Raw genomic sequence first — 15,035 nt, forward strand, 5'->3', positions numbered from 1 at the left:
TTTTGGACTGTGTTACAGAGGCATTGCCTAACAGGAACATAACAGACAGCATAACTCGGGAAGTCATAGGGAAACATTCTGCCTGTCAGCAACCAACTGTGCCCAATAGCCCGTAGGCTGAAGGTTTATCATCCACCATGGCATACATTCATGGCACTGTGGGATGGCGCCCTGAGTTGGACCAACTCACATTCCTTGGCCACCCTTCATCCCCTGTGGCTCCCCACAAACCCCACCTCGCACTACCCAACTGAGCCCTGCCACAAATGCAGCCTGCTGCTGCTCACACAATTCTTATTGCGCTTGAAAGTCAGGACAGTTGAGAGATCCAAAAGGGGTTGTGAGAATCAGAGGTTGGGGCTGGAAGGCAGAGCATCTGCAGCTTTCGTTCCTCACTGAGTCCTTTCTATTGGGAAAGGAGATGGAGGGAGGTGAGAAGATGGAGGGCAGGGATGTGGGGTAGGAACCCACCTTGATGCTGATGTCACGGCTCCGTGCCTGCAGCTTGTTACCTGGGACTCAGCCGTGTCAGCACGTTCCCACATGTAGTTCCAACCCCCATGATCTTTGAGGTCCCTTCTGCCCCACAAGTGTCACCTGCAACTACATTGGATCATGTAGTTCCAACCCCCATGATCCTTGAGGTCCCTTCCAACCTGTGTCATTCTGTGATTCTGTGATTCTGTTCCTCTGCCTCATCCAGCTCGTGCTGTGCCTTGTGGAACTTGGCCATGTTGGAGTTGGCCTGCTCTTCCTGCGGGGGGAGGCAGTGGCCATCTTGGCAGCTGTCTTGTCATCCATCCATGCACTGGTCAAACATCCATCCAGACACCCAGACATCCACCCAGGCTTTTTCTTGCTGGATTGGGAGAAGGGGGGGAGCGCAGCGCAGCTCCCCACACCGAGCAGAAGCCCTGAGCACCGCAGAGGCAGCACAGGGCCAACGCAGAGCGGCCCGCAGCCCCCACTCCCTTCGCCCCGGCCCCCTCCCCGGTCCCCCCCCAAACACCCACCCAACTCAGCCCCGCAGCTCCTCCCTCCCCCCAACCAGCCTCGAGGCGAATGATCTTCAGTGAATGATCAGTCCCTAATTAAAACCCTCTGGTAGACATCAGAGTTTAGGGGGTTTTAGGGTTTATTAGGGGTTTTTAGGGATTTTTAGGGGTTTTTAGGGGTTTTTAGGGGTTTCCGTGGATTTCCACTCTATACACGCAGGTGTATTCCGCGTTTCCCCAGTTGTTCCGCACATCCAGTTTGAACTTTCGATACGACTGAAGGGGCTTCTCCTGCCAATGCAAAGAGGAGAGGCTTCGTTATGGGCCGGAGGGGGACCAGTGCCACATAGTGCCCCACAGATCCCACTGTTCGCCCCATAGATATGGGTGAACCTAATACACAGTCAGTGATTTCCTGGAATTCAGATTCATATTCAATAGTTGTTTAGCATGCAGACCCCCCTCTTGTTATTGCCCATCTTATCAGTGTGGGAATCAAATGTTGTTTCTGCCTTTAGAACAAGAGAAGAATCTTTTCTTTCAAGGTCTCAGAATATAAGTGAAGCAGTTTGTAGTTATTTCAAAGTCTCAGTATATAAGTGAAGCAGTTTGTAGTTATTTCAAGGTCTCAGTATACAAGTGAAGCAGTAGCAGAGGAGAGGCTTTGTTATGGGCATGGGAATAGCCACAGCACAAGTGCTTCCAAAGGCTTCCAAAAGGGACCCCGTGGGAGTTGGCCATGTTGGAGAGCAGAGGGTGGGCAGGAAAGCTCTTTCTTCCCATGCCTTGCAGGCAGCTGGCCTCCCCCCTTGCACTTGCCATACCTGAACGTGGAAGGTCTGGGAGATCTCTCCGTCCACGTCATAAACAAATGACCCCAGGAGAGTTTCCTCTTCATCCTCATCCTCATCCACTCCCTCAAAGACAAGAGATGATGGCGGTCACACTTAGGCAGGCTGTGCCATAAAGAACACACTGAGGCCAAAGGTGGGAGCCCTTCCAACCCTCCCTGTGCTCTGGCAGGATTGGAGCACAAAGGAGGGTGAACCTGAGTCAGGGCACGTGGAGCAATTGCTCCCAGCTGCTCGGCCACAAAGAGCAGCAGAGGCCTTTGGAGACATGGAACCAGCCGAGGGATTTGGTGCCCTCAGGCAGGATGCCGTGCTCTGCAGCAGCCCACCACTGAAATTTGGGAGCTCCCAACAGTATGGGTCATATGGGGCTCTGTTGGGTGTCTACTGTGTGGCTCTATGGTGCTCTATGAGCTCTTGTGTGGCTCTATGGGGTCTTACAGGGCTCTGTGTGGCAGTTATGGGGCCCTGTTGGGTGTCTGTGGGGCACCATGAGGCTCTTTAGTTTTCTATGAGCTCTTGTGCAGCTCTATGGGGTCTTACAGAACATTATAGGGCTCTATGGGGTGTCTGTGGGGGCTCTACAGGGCTCTTTGGGGTGTCTGTGGGGGTCTATGGGGTCTTATGTTGCGGTTATGGTGTTCTGTTGGTTGTCTCTGGGGCTCTATAGGGGTTCAATGGGCTCTTATGGGGCTCTATGGCAAAGCTTTTTCCTCGGGGCCCTCCAGAAGCAGCAGCAGGCAGAGACTTACCAAGATGGCAAAGTCTCTGGGGGCACTGCTGACCTCCCCAGAGGGAGACACTGCCTTGGACACGTGCCACACAGTGAAAGCCGTGGGCCAGATGTTCTCTGGCAGCTGGATGACAGCGTGGCCCTGAGATCCTTGAAAAGCCCAGCAGCTTCCAGCAGAAACATCGGGCTGAAAGGAGAAAGACGCGTCCATCAGTGGGGAGGCAAAGAGCCGCCAGAGCTGGATGGTGGGCAAGGAGCACAGACCTTGTCTTCTATGGGGCTGCCCGTCATGGAACGCTACTCAAGGGACGGGAGGGCAATATGCAGAGGTTTGGACAACAGCTCTGGAGTCAATTGCCTTTCTCTGCTTGCACAGAGCCGGCGGGGCAGCCCTCCCCAGCATCTGTCAGCCCAGCACCCTCCCAACACTGGTGTCAGTGATGTGGGGAAGAGTGTGGGCTGAGCAGAGCAGCTGGGCCAATTCAACATGGAGTCAGCCAGAAGGTGATATGGGGGGAGGAGAATTGGCGGAAGGTGCGGGTAGGAAACTGGGACGATCGGGAGGATGGAGGAAGGTAAATGGAGATGGGGAAGGTGTGAAGAAAAGGGGAGAAGAATGGGGCGAATGATGAAGTAAGGTTGGGGGGGAAAGGATGGGAGGGAAAGGATGGAGGGAACAGATCGTGCGAAGGAAGGGATGGCAGGTACCCTTATAGCTCTGTGGTGTCTGCGGGGGGGGGTGTGAAAGCAAGGGAAAAGCCACAAAGTCAGCACTTCTCCTTCCATACCTGCAAAGAGCTGTCTCGTGGACTTTGCGGTGAAATTAGTAAGGAGAAAGCCGGCCTTTCCCACCGTAACTCTTGGTTGTCCCTCTCGCATCCAAACAGTGGCACCTAAATAAGATGGATACAACGTGCCACTGGGACCAGTTACCAGAGACCAATGCTGTAAGGAAGTGAACATGCTCATTCCTCAAAGCTCTTGCGGTACTGGCGTGCAGAATCCCATCCCGCTGAAGTATAGGGAACTGCTGACGTCTGAAGCTGATTCTTAATACCCAGATTTTTCAGAGACCCAGGCTTTGGCCATTCGAGAATAGCTGTCCTTCGCCGATCTGTTCTAATTCAGATCGGTACGTCGCACAGAAAAATTTGCCTGCAACAAACATGGGAATAGAAAGAGCGACAAGCCGTGAGCACAAAGACAGGAGCATGGGTTGAGCAGGATTCCTACCCAGAACTAGCCACTCCAGAGACACAGCAAGATGCAGACTTCTGCTCTTGCCTGATCACGACGTTTGCCAGCCCGTGTCTGCTGTAAGAACAGCTGGACAGGCAGTCTTAGATCGTCCTGAGCATGCAGTGCTCTGAGAGCTCCAGTTGTCAGTGCTTGGAATGCCCTTCCAGCTAAGAAGCTGCAAGACAGTCTTTGCAGGGCTCCGCATCCAGCCTCCTAACCAAGCCCAGCAAGCTTACTGGCTGCCCAGACCAGGGAATTCATGCTCTGCAACATGCAACCCTCATCCAGCTCTTTACCGTGCAGCCAGCACCAGGCAGCAGCTACTCAATGTGGAGCAATAGATAGCTCCACAGACACAGGGGAGGCTTGGCGGAGACCAGGTGTGGACAGGCGTCCAGAGCACAGCAAGCTGTCCCTGTAAAGCTGGAAGGCAGCAGTTGTACACATTACCTGTCACTCGTTCAGTTCGCTCGATCCATCTCCCCTAAGTAATATCATACACTGCTTGTGCAATGAAAATGACAGTCCTGAATTTGACCCTCATAACTATCAGTGACGATCTCAGCCTCAGCCAATTGATTCCTGAAGGCAAAGGCAAAGCAAGTCCTTGTTCAGCATTTCATCCCCTCAGCGCAATTCCAGTGCGCACGAGAGTGAAGGATATCCGGGGGTTGTGCCCTTCCTTATCCCCCGGCCCCTTTTGTTCCTTTGCTTTGCCAAGGGCTGCCTTCACCATATAGATGGGAAAGCTGGAGCCCTGGCACAAGGTGAAGGCGTGCATGGAGCACACAGCCAGCCGAGGCCAAGCTACAGAGCCAGGTGCATGGCAAGGAAGTGTTCTTACCCCAGAGACAGGAGCTCATGCACAGGTCCTGCTGACACCACCTGGAAGAGAAAAGCATTTGATGGGAGGAAGCACCAGGAGCACGGCCAGAGCTTCCAAAGGAGCTTCCCAGGGAGCCGCTGGCAGAATTTCCTGCTGCTTCCCAGCACTTTGCAGAGGACCACAGCCTGTGGGCACCATGAGGCTCTTTGGTTCTCTATGAGCTCTTGTGCAGCTCTATGGGGTCTTACAGAGCATTATGGGGCTCTACAGGGTGTCTGTGGGGGCTCTATAGGGCTCTATGGGGTGTCAGAGCATCTGCTGCTTCTCCGTTTGCTTTCCCATCCCCTCCAGACTCCCCAGTCCCACGGATGGGCCAAAGGCTCCTTCTTCCCACGCGCTGTTGCCTTCAGCTCCGTGCTGGGCACTGGGAAGATGCTGCCACACCAAAACCTGTCCTGCTGCCAAGGCAACCCCCAGCCCGGCTCCGTCTCAGCAGTGATGAGCCCATGGCCAAACTGTCCCCACAGAGGCAGAAGGGCAGAGCTTTGGCCTCTGCCGCACAGCGTAGCACTGACCTGCAGGGCGTTCTCTCTCCAAACTCCCAATATCCAGAGGATGGCTCCAGCTGTGGGGGACATCGGTCGGGAGAGACCATTAGTTTGCCAGACTGCTCTGAGCCCTGCAGCCCATTTCCCTCCTCCCAACCCAGCCGTGTGGGACGGTCCCACTCCCCGGTTGTGCTGGGATGGCTTTGGGTGGGGGACACTCACCAGAAAGGACCACTAGAGGCAGGATGGGAGTCCTCCTTCCCCCCTCTTGGCCGACGCATTGCCTGAGGGAGAGATCAGATGGTGGTTATCACGGCCCAGCACGGGGACACGCACGGTCTCCTGGGATCCTTTTAGCAGACAGCTGCCACCGGGTTCCTCTGCCCAGCAGAGTTGTGAGTCCCAGGGGGCCCTTTAGCAAGAGCTGGCCAGTGCCACAGCACCCATGGGACGCATGAGAGTGAGGGGCTCTGCTGTGCTAAGGTGGGCAGCGGCCTGGCCCCGTTCGGCCCTCCCGAGAGCAGGAACAGGGCTGTGCCCACGGAAAGGGAGTTTGCTGCCTGGCTGGAGAAAGCCCGGCAGCACACAGTGATTCTGGCTTCCCCTCCCCACATTCTGGCCCTGCTGCACCCACCTGCCCAGCTGGGCTGGCATTTTGGCTCCTTCACTCGCACAGACACAGAGAATGGCTTGCTCTCCTCCCAGGACACAAGCACCTCTTCTCCACTCGCCTGCTCTGCACTCCTCACAGGACTGCAGTGCTGCACAGCTCTGCAGCGTGCCTCAGCAGGACGGCAGGTTCTGATGTCATAATGGCTGACAGCTGCCAAGGCCAAGTGACGCCTTCTATGAGCTCACAGGGTGTGCCCAGGAGGGACAGACCCTGTGGGTTTGCCCCCAGCCCAAGGCTGGAATACCCTGCGCTCGGAGCTCCTTTGGATGCCCTGGTAAAGATGTCTGTGCCATTGCACAGCTGCTCCCGTCCTGGGCACGGACAGGCCGTGTGCTTCTGGTGGGGGCTGTGAGAGTCACAGACTCATAGAATGGCCTGGGTTGAAAAGGACCACAATGATCATCCAGTTCCAACCCCCTGCTGTGTGCAGGGTCGCCAACCAGCAGCCCAGGCAGCCCAGAGCCACATCCAGCCTGGCCTTGAATGCCTGCAGGGATGGGCATCCACAGCTTCCTTGGGCAACCTGTTCCAGTGCGTCACCACCCTCTGGGGGAAAAACTTCCTCCTAAGATGCATCCTAAACCTCCCCGTCTCAGTTTAAAAACCATTCCCCCTTGTCCTATCACTGCTCACCCTCGTCATGGAGTTATCTGGATCAATCTATGTCCATAACAGGGGGCTAGTTGGCCTTTGGGCTCCCCGGCCCCCAATAATGGGAAGGGAAAGGGGTAGGGAGATGGGAGCTGGGCTAAGGAAACAAACAGAGCAGTGGCAACGATCTAAGGAGGAAGACTTACTTTACTAACTACGATGTGGGATGCAAGATTACACAATATAATACAGTCTAATTGAACCTGAGGGCCTCTGGAACGTGTAGTTCTTCTCTGAGCTCCACAGGATGTGATGAGGTGGGAAACCCATAGCAAAAGTACAAATCCATGACAGCTTGGCTGGGGAGGAGTTCCCAGTTCAGCGCTGCCTTCCATGGTGTTGCTTGTGAAAGGGTGGATGAATTTGGAACCTGGAAATGCCAATTTTGGGGGTTGGAGACGAAATTGGGACTGGGGAGAGGGTGGGGAAGGAGGATCCTTTGGGAATAGAGATGGAGAGGAATGGGCTTGGATTTCAGTGAAAAGGGGTAATGTTGGCCCAAGGGGACACACAGAATCATAGAACAAACCATCCCTGGTGGGAACAAAGCCACAAAGCGCCATCTTCACAACTGATGGGAGGGGAGCTGTCAATGGGGACACCAAAACCATGACAAACAGCAGCAACGATCTGAGGAGAAACAAAGGGATTTACTCAACATGGTGTGGAATGCAAGGTAGCACGCTGTAATACCATATGATGAAGATTGAAGCTCATCAATCAAATGGAATGAGAGTGTCCAAAAGGTGGAAAGGCCTCACCGTGATGCCGAGGGGAGATGCACCGTCAGGTGGAGCAGCAGGGAGGAGAGCCGAAGGAAAAGGGATGTCAGATGAGCTACTGAGGCCCTACATGTATTATTGCCCCAAGCAGCAATGAGAACAGCACAGCCAACAGCCTGCTGGGCAATGCAGGAGTTCTTCTTCTGCATGCCTGAGGATTAACTCTTTAACTCCCAGTGCAATACATGGTGCTGTGATGTGGGATACCGATAACCAAAAATCATCAGTGACGTTCCACCCCTTATTCCACATCACCACAGCATGTTTAATACACACCAACAAGAAACAATCATTCACAAGCATTAAACACACGCACACACAAACCTATACGTGTGCATGGAATTACTGACTGCCCTTCCCCAGCATCAAATTCCCTTCTGGTGCACATTGAACAGCCCCATTTTACTCAATCACCCAACAAGCGCACCCAGCTCCCTGAGCAAAAACAGTTCCACGCAGAGGTTTGCCCTTCCAGAAGCTGGCAAGACCCAAACTGCTTTTCCCAGCATGTTCTTTACATGCACTGCAGGGACCTTCTCTCCCTTGACAGTATGTAGGGAGCTGGCAGGACCACGGCGACTGATAGATCCTCGGGTGTTGGCCAACCAAGTGGCTTCTGCCCAATGCTTCTTCCAGTGCTTCAATGTCCCACCACCCATTGCTTTCAACATGGTTTTTAACAACCCATTTTGGCGTTCAGTTTCACCAGAAGCTGGTGCATGGTAGTGGATGCGATAAATCCACTCCTTGCCATGATCTTTGGCCCGAGTATTTACAAGGACAATGTTGAAATGAGCCCCATTCTCTGACTCGGTTCTTTCTGGAGTGCCATGTCACACAGGACTTGTTTCTTGAGACCTAATATGGTGTTTAGAGGGTAAATGGGGTAAATGGGGTACTGCGTATGTTTCAAGCCACCCAGCGGTCGCCTCCACCATGGTAAGCACATCAGGATCTGGACAGGCTGGATGTCTGGCCTGAAGCCAGTGGGATGAGATTCAACAAGACCAAGAGCCGGGTCCCGCACTTTGGCCACAGCAACCCCAGGCAAAGCTCCAGGCGTGGGGCAGAGTGGCTGGAAGGCTGCGTAGAGGAACTGGACGTGGGGGCACTGGTGGATGCTCAGAGGAACACGAGCCAGCGGTGTGCCCAGCAGGCCAAGAAGGACAATGGCATCCTGCCTTGTATCAGAAGCAGCGTTGGCAGCAGGAACGGGGCAGTGATTGTCCCCCTGTTCTCAGCTCTGGTGCTGTGTCCACTTTTGGGCCCCTCACTGCACAGAAGACATCACGGCCCTGTAGTGTGTCCAGAGGAGGTGACTGCGGTCATCTGAAGGCTTTGTTGGTATTCGGAGGGCTCCACTGATTGTCAGAGATGTTCACTGACCATCAGAAGGCTTCGTTGATCAACAGGGGGTGTCACTGGTCATCAGAGGGCTTCGTTGGTCATCGGGGATTGGAGGTGTCCATGGGAGGGGATATGCAGACCTTGATCTGGGTGGTGGGGTTGGGGCACTGATGCAAGAGGCCTAAAGCAGACCCAAAGGAGAGACAAGTGGCTGCAGTAAGAGGGGCTAAAAGGAGGGTGACGTGGTCACACTGTGTCCATGCAGAGGTGGATCAAAGGGTGTAGGGTTCGGGAGGAATTGTATGGAGGAGCTGAGAGAGAGCAGAGGGATTGCAATGGGGCTGATGGCAGCATGAGGAGCTCCATCCTTTAGGACTTTGGAGCAGGTGATGAGAGAGGGTGGGGAAGCCCACAGGGGTGCAGGACATGGTGTGCATGGCATGGAGCTGGGGAAGCCTCCCAGCACTTTGAGGTGGCCACAGCCAGGCAGGAACAGATCCCAGCAGTCCCTGCTGAGCATGAGAACAAGGACACAGACACACAGCGTGTAGCTTTGCTGAGGGATTTATTGATCATCAGAGGGTGTCACTGATCATCGGGAACTTCACTGGGCACCAGAGGGCAGCACGGGCAAGAAGCAGCCTTGTCCCTGCAGGGTTTGTCCCAAGGACATTCTCAGGGAGTTTTGTCGGGGACCTGAAGGTCTGTGATTGAAGAACAGTCCTGGGATGGAAGAAAGAATTCTGATCGTTTGAATGGAACTGCTGTTTGTGGCTGTGGTCACAAAGAACTTGCTTTGTAGAGAGAGCTGACCTTGGGCGTTTATCTTGATTTGGCAAAGACTTATTTTGCAAGCAGGTGTTTCACCTGGGCTTTGTGTCGTGCATTGGACAAGCGAGTGCAGTGTGCAAGTGGAAAAAGGCCTGCAGACCCTGGGGAGAATAAAAGTAACTGTGACGTTCTCATTCTCTGAAATAGGATTAATGATATATTTTGACCCAAATTGTGGCCCTCACACACTCCAAAATTGGATTTATTGCATATTTTGACATGAGTTGTGAAGTTCTCACCCTCAGAAGTTGGGTTTTGCCCCTATTATGGCCCAATATATGATGTTCTTACACTCCAAAATAGAGCTAATGACATATTCTAACAGAAATTGTGACACACTCACACCCTGAAATTGAGTTTATGATATATTTTGACCAAAATTGGCATGGCAGATATCATTTGTCCTGAAAAAACAAATGGATTTTTCTCAAATTGCTCTGTTATAACAAACTAGAGCCAGGCAGACTGAAGAAATAGGAAAATCTATCAATCAATCCATCAAAATGCTCTGGCAATCGATGGAACTGTTGGTGCTACAGATACCGCTCGATTTGCCGTTTTTGTTAGAGGTTGTGATAACAAATATAGCGTCACTGAAGAAATGGCTTCTTTGGTGCCATTGAAAGTCAAAACTAAATCTCCGGAGCTGTATGAAGCAATAAAAGCAACATTAAAGTGATTTCTTTCTCCTTTCACAGCACCTGTGTCTCCAGCATCCCTTCCCCCCCCCCCCCCAAGCCTTTCCACGATTCTGTTTCCATGATGTCAATGTGGAAACCTCAGCTGTGGTCTCCTGCTGCTCCAGATGAGTGCCGATCCTCTCCCACCACACAGTGCACACAAGCCCAGGGGGAACCTGGCCATGGCAGCAGAACAGATCTGCATCCTGGAAGGGATGTGAGGTCACAATGCCTGCCGTGCTCGATGAGGTCACAGTGCTCAGTGTGTGTACCCAGCTGTTCCGTGCTGGCCCCAGCACTTGCTGTGGCTGCAGCGGTGGTGGTGGCAGCATGGCACGAGTGTGGGGGGCCGTGTCCCCCGCCCGCCTTGCTCTCCTCCTCCTACTGATGCCATGTGTTCCAAGGAGACTTGTGCTGCGCCGTGGCGAGCTCCAGCAGCAGGTGGGTGGGCAAAGATGGGACCAAGTGTAACTACAGGCCAGAGGTCCAGGCTGTTGTCCCTGTGCCACACTGCCCCGGGGCTGCCTTTCTGCAAGGGTATTGGGAAGGGGGCCAGGCAGCACCCAGGAGCCAGGTGTGGGCTGAAGCAGCGCTCCCCCAGGGCTGGCTCCAGCTATGCCAGGCCATGGCTCTGCTGCTGGCTGAGCCCACCCTGGAGGTGTCCTATGGGAAAGCTCAGAAGAAGCGTGTTGGGAAAAGCGTGAGCATTTCTGCTCTGGCTTCCCGGTGCTCCCCACAGGCAAATCCCAGTTCCCAACAGAGACACCCAGCTGGAGCCCAGAGGAAGGAACAGGCATCGTTTCCTCTGGTGCTTTAGTGGGAGATCCAGCAAGGAGCTCCAGTAAGAAAGCCCTGACGGGCTGTATACCCTTCCATGAGGTCCCCAGAGGTGTGTTACAAGTGGCCTGGAGAGGGCATTTGAAAAGCTGCCGAGTGCCAGGCTCCAGGTCACCCCGGTTATTCTCTAGCTTTGGCAATCACGGTCTGAGTCTCCCATTCCATTACCTGACCCAGTCCCCAGTCACTAAGGGAGAAGGCGCAACATGCAATGGGAACATCTCTCATCTGTTCTTGATTTTAGATGATGATGTTGGAGTTCCTTATCCAGATGTTTTGGTGGATACTGATTTTGTGCCTCAGGGGAAACCCAGAGGTAAGTTGTGTCTGTTTCCTGGAAGACAGAAAAATGAGCGCTGTAATAGTTTATTCAGGTACTTAAGAACCTCCAAAGGTCTTTCAAGTCTCTTTGTGCCTTAAAGGCCGTACACAGATCAGCTGAGAGTAGTTCTTTACTTGGAGAGTTGTCCCATTTCAGTGGGAAGGCAGCCCTTGCCACTCTTTGGAGGAGAGAACCGATGCCTTTGCTGTTTGGGCCATGTCATTCCCCGACCTGCTGCCAGTCTTTGCAGGTCACTGCAGAAAAACCAGGCCCCAGTGTGCAGTGGAAGCTCTCCTCACCTGTGTCTGATCACACTTGTGCCTGCAGGCCCTCTTGGTGGATTACCAGAATGGAGACCTGTCCCTGAACCTGGGGTGGATGCCAGAGGTAAGTCACCAGTCTTCACCTCATGATCTTTGCTCATATTTGGTTGTGGAAGTTCAGGAAGGGTTCAGCTTTTTGCTGCCTGGTGGTTTCTCGTCCATGAGAAGCTTGGGCAGTCACTGTTCCTTGGGTGCTGTGTGCACCCACTGTCCCATTGGCTTTCTCTCCATCCATCGGAGATCTTTCTAGTAAGAAAACCCCAATGTTCTTCCATGCAGAGAGTATCTGCAAAGCTGCTGAGTGCCAGCCAACTGCCAGCCAACTGCCCACCTGGCCCCTCTGCAACTTTCAACCCAGCTCTGGGTGCCACATCGTCACCTGAGCCCCTTCCAGTCACTGCAGGTCCCTAAGGAAGAGAGAGATCACAACGCACAATGGGGATGTTTCTCATCGCTGTGTGATTACCGCTGTGCCTATAAGCAGTGCCTTGCCAAAGCCTCCATAATCTGGTCCATAAGCCTCCGGGCAATCCCACAGGAAAGGGCCTTTAGATCTTCCCCTTCTCCTTCCACCCCCTTCTCTTCTCCAGACAGTTCCACACAGCCTAGTAGGGAGAGAAGAGTGCTATGCAGCAGTGCTGTCATTCCAGTTAAACCACCATCCAGCCACATCTGACAGGAGCTGCTCTGTCTGTGTTTGTTGACAGGTGTGGGTAGCATTGGATGGGATCCATCTTCCCTGCTGAGCTCCAGGACAGAAGCCCCAGCAGCTCCTAAGGGTATGCTGTGAATTTTTGCTTCCTTTGAGAGATGCCAGCTCACAGCCCTAATGTCAGCCAGGCACGACCCCCTGGCACCATCTGCTCTTCAGTGATGCGGTTCTGTAGGTTGCAGTTTGTGATGGAAAGTTCCCATTCTTTGGGTGCTGAAGTGCCTCCAGGGAAGGCTGTGCCAAATACTTGGCTGCCTCCTGTGCTGGAGCCGCACAGGCATCCCAGGAGTGGCTGCTGTCTCATGACTTTGCTGAAAAGACCACTCAGTTCAATACCTTGTTTGTCTGAAATTGATCCCAATACTTTCTGTTCAGGTCCTGAGAGACAGAAAGAGGCGCTGGAAGAGGAAGATACCCACAGAGGCTGTCCTATATGCCAAAGAAAATCACAAAGGAGAAGGCAGCACATGGTGGGTGTATTTCTGTCTGTCCACTGAAAGTCTTGGGAAGCTGATGTATGTATTCTATTTGTATATACATCTATATTCTAGATGTATATACATGGAGCATCTGCAGTGTGCACAGCAGGAACCTTGCTGTGGTGATGCCCCTGTGTCTGAACTGGCTTGCAGCATCACCTTCCTCCTGAAGATACCATCTTCCTGATGAGAAGCAGTTACTTACAGCCCTACTCTCTTACCTCCTTTCTAAAGGGACTGACGCAGAGCCTGCTCACAGGGATGCATTTCAGCAAGGCATCCGTCGCACACTGCCCATCCCTCTGGGAGAAAGAGAGGCCTCGCAAGCAGCTGGCACTCCAGGTAAGGGCCGCCGGTAGAGCTCCGTGGCCATGGTTAGAGGTTGCTCCCCTCCCACTGCACCCAGTTCCCAGGGACTTAGGAACTTTGTCCTTTTGGGAACAAGGCCACCAAAACCACATTCAGCAGAGATGGGAGGGAATAGGACCCTTCAGCGTACCTCCCTCACACAGTCCCTGCATTCCGAGCTTGCTGTGCCTCCCTTGAGGCTCCAGGCACACCAGCAGCCCGGAGCGGGGTCCATCCTGCAAACTGAGGTCCAGAGAGATGCACTGACTCACAGATGGCGCAATGGCATAGAGGGAGCCTCCTCGTCCTTCTGCCTCCTCTGTGCCTGCACCATGCCCAGACTTTGCCTTTCTCTCATTCTTCACAGCGCTGTCAAATCCCGGGGAAGCCCACCACAACTGGGTCTATCGTTTTCTGAGGAATCCAGGTAAGCAGCGATCTGGCAGGAGTTCATAAGCAGGAGAAACATCCTGAAAACTAGGAGCGTGCAAGTTGTGCCCATGCCGGGGGGAAGGAAAAGGGGAGAAACAGGTTCAGGTGCTGCTGAGGGGCCCTGACTCTGCCCCCGAGGAGTGGGGTCTGAGTAGGGGGGGAGAGCTCAGGGCAGCACTCCCTGCACAACACGACAGTGGTTCTTGTCCACGTCACTCTTAGCAGCAACTGATTAAACAGATGCACACACTCTCCTTCTGCTCTAATGAGTTTTGTTTAGTCAGACGACGTGTCCCAAAGGGTCACGGTGTGCCGGCCTGCGGCAGCACTACCCAGCCTCACAAGGCAAGGGTAGGTGAGTGCAAAAGAAATGTTAGAGCATGATGGAGAAGAAGGAGCAAATCTGGCAGAGCCAGAGCGTACCCAAAGCTGAGAGGCAAAATAGAGGCTCCAGAGCGCCTCGATGCGCGGTGCCTTTGGGAGTTCCCTTTGCTTCCCCTGGAAGCAGGGAAGCATTGCAGCCTGAGGATTTTCACTTGTTCCAGGAGTCCAACAAAATGGAAAAAAATTGTCAGACCTCCTTGAGATTTCCATTAGGGCACGAGACACAGCAATGACCATGTTGTTCCTCCAGGTGTGCCTGGTGCAGGACGTGCAAACGCCGAGCAAGTTAAAGTTGGTTGGAAGTTCTACCTGATACTTGCTGGAGCTTCCTTGGGTTCCCTATTGCTGGGGATGCTTCTGTGCTGGCTTCTTATTTACTGGTACAGGAACAGAAAGTGAGTTGTTGACCCCCATCCCCATCCTGCCCAACTCTTTACTGTAGGGCTGCTGTGGGCCAGGAGGCGTTTCTAGTTAAAGCAGCGTAAAGAGACCAGTTAATTGTTGGCTCACACGGTCTGTGATTGACGCAGTTAGATGTTGTCATTGGCTTCAGCCCATCCTTACTGCTGGGCCAGAGACAGGCTGGGAGCTGAGGGTGGCTCTTTGCCATGCGCTGTGAGAAAGCAGAGCAGGGGCTCTCCTGTGCCCTCAGCACGTTCCTCTCTTTGCAGGCGCCGCTGGGAAGCTGAGAATACCCCTTCCAGTAGCAGCATCTACAGCTGGTCATACTTCCTATCCTGAGAGGCCCGACAGACAGACAAATCTCCAGCCAGCTGTGTGGGGACAACCTGCCCACCTGCTGCAGGGCACCGCCAGAGCAGCCCTGGCCATGCCAGATATCAGCTGGTCAGCTGTCCCCGCCTTGGCCCCCACCAGCCTGGGCTCCATGTACCGGGAGATGTCTGACAAGCCCAGCAGCCCCCGGTCCCAACGGGCATCAACGCCGCCCCCCCGTCCCCCACCACCATCCTTCGGGGGACAGAAAGAACCCACCCGGGGTGGAGGCTTGCAGTCATCGGCCAGCACTGAAACAACGTCTGAC

General features: G+C 53.7%; 2 protein-coding genes and 1 long non-coding RNA gene across 8 annotated transcripts; 1 reads left to right on the forward strand and 2 right to left on the reverse strand.

The window, feature by feature from the left end:
* Positions 1-1,105: 1,105 nt before the first annotated feature.
* LOC107307587 (SUN domain-containing protein 2-like) lies at positions 1,106-3,054 on the reverse strand. Its single transcript, XM_015851107.1, has 3 exons — positions 2,599-3,054; positions 1,820-1,912; positions 1,106-1,286 (listed from the first exon to the last, which is right to left on the reverse strand). Exons 1-3 carry the CDS (start codon positions 2,788-2,790, stop codon positions 1,179-1,181), a joined length of 393 nt encoding a protein of 130 aa, XP_015706593.1. The 5' UTR covers positions 2,791-3,054; the 3' UTR covers positions 1,106-1,178.
* Positions 3,055-9,193: 6,139 nt separating this feature from the next.
* Positions 9,194-11,256, reverse strand: LOC116652691. Its single transcript, XR_004305831.1, has 2 exons — positions 11,162-11,256; positions 9,194-9,368 (listed from the first exon to the last, which is right to left on the reverse strand). It is a non-coding gene; the product is annotated as an uncharacterized LOC116652691 (long non-coding RNA).
* Positions 9,367-14,680, forward strand: LOC107307584. Of its 6 annotated transcripts, none has more exons than XM_015851101.2 (6): positions 9,367-10,597; positions 11,238-11,309; positions 11,643-11,702; positions 12,346-12,417; positions 12,726-12,820; positions 13,064-14,680. In XM_015851101.2, the coding sequence occupies exons 1-6, from the start codon at positions 10,549-10,551 to the stop codon at positions 13,373-13,375; spliced, it is 660 nt and encodes a 219-aa protein (XP_015706587.1). In that variant the 5' UTR covers positions 9,367-10,548; the 3' UTR covers positions 13,376-14,680. The 6 variants fall into 6 exon arrangements, 5 of the variants coding, with proteins under 5 accessions (XP_015706587.1, XP_015706591.1, XP_032297777.1 ...); XM_015851105.2 differs by lacking the exons at positions 12,346-12,417; positions 12,726-12,820 and having other exon boundaries at positions 13,064-13,171; positions 13,545-13,604; positions 14,244-14,680; XM_032441886.1 differs by lacking the exon at positions 12,346-12,417.
* Positions 14,681-15,035: the final 355 nt, after the last annotated feature.

The sequence above is a fragment of the Coturnix japonica genome, unplaced genomic scaffold (assembly GCF_001577835.2).
Source record: "Coturnix japonica isolate 7356 unplaced genomic scaffold, Coturnix japonica 2.1 chrUnrandom688, whole genome shotgun sequence".
Classification (NCBI taxonomy): Eukaryota; Metazoa; Chordata; class Aves; order Galliformes; family Phasianidae; genus Coturnix; species Coturnix japonica.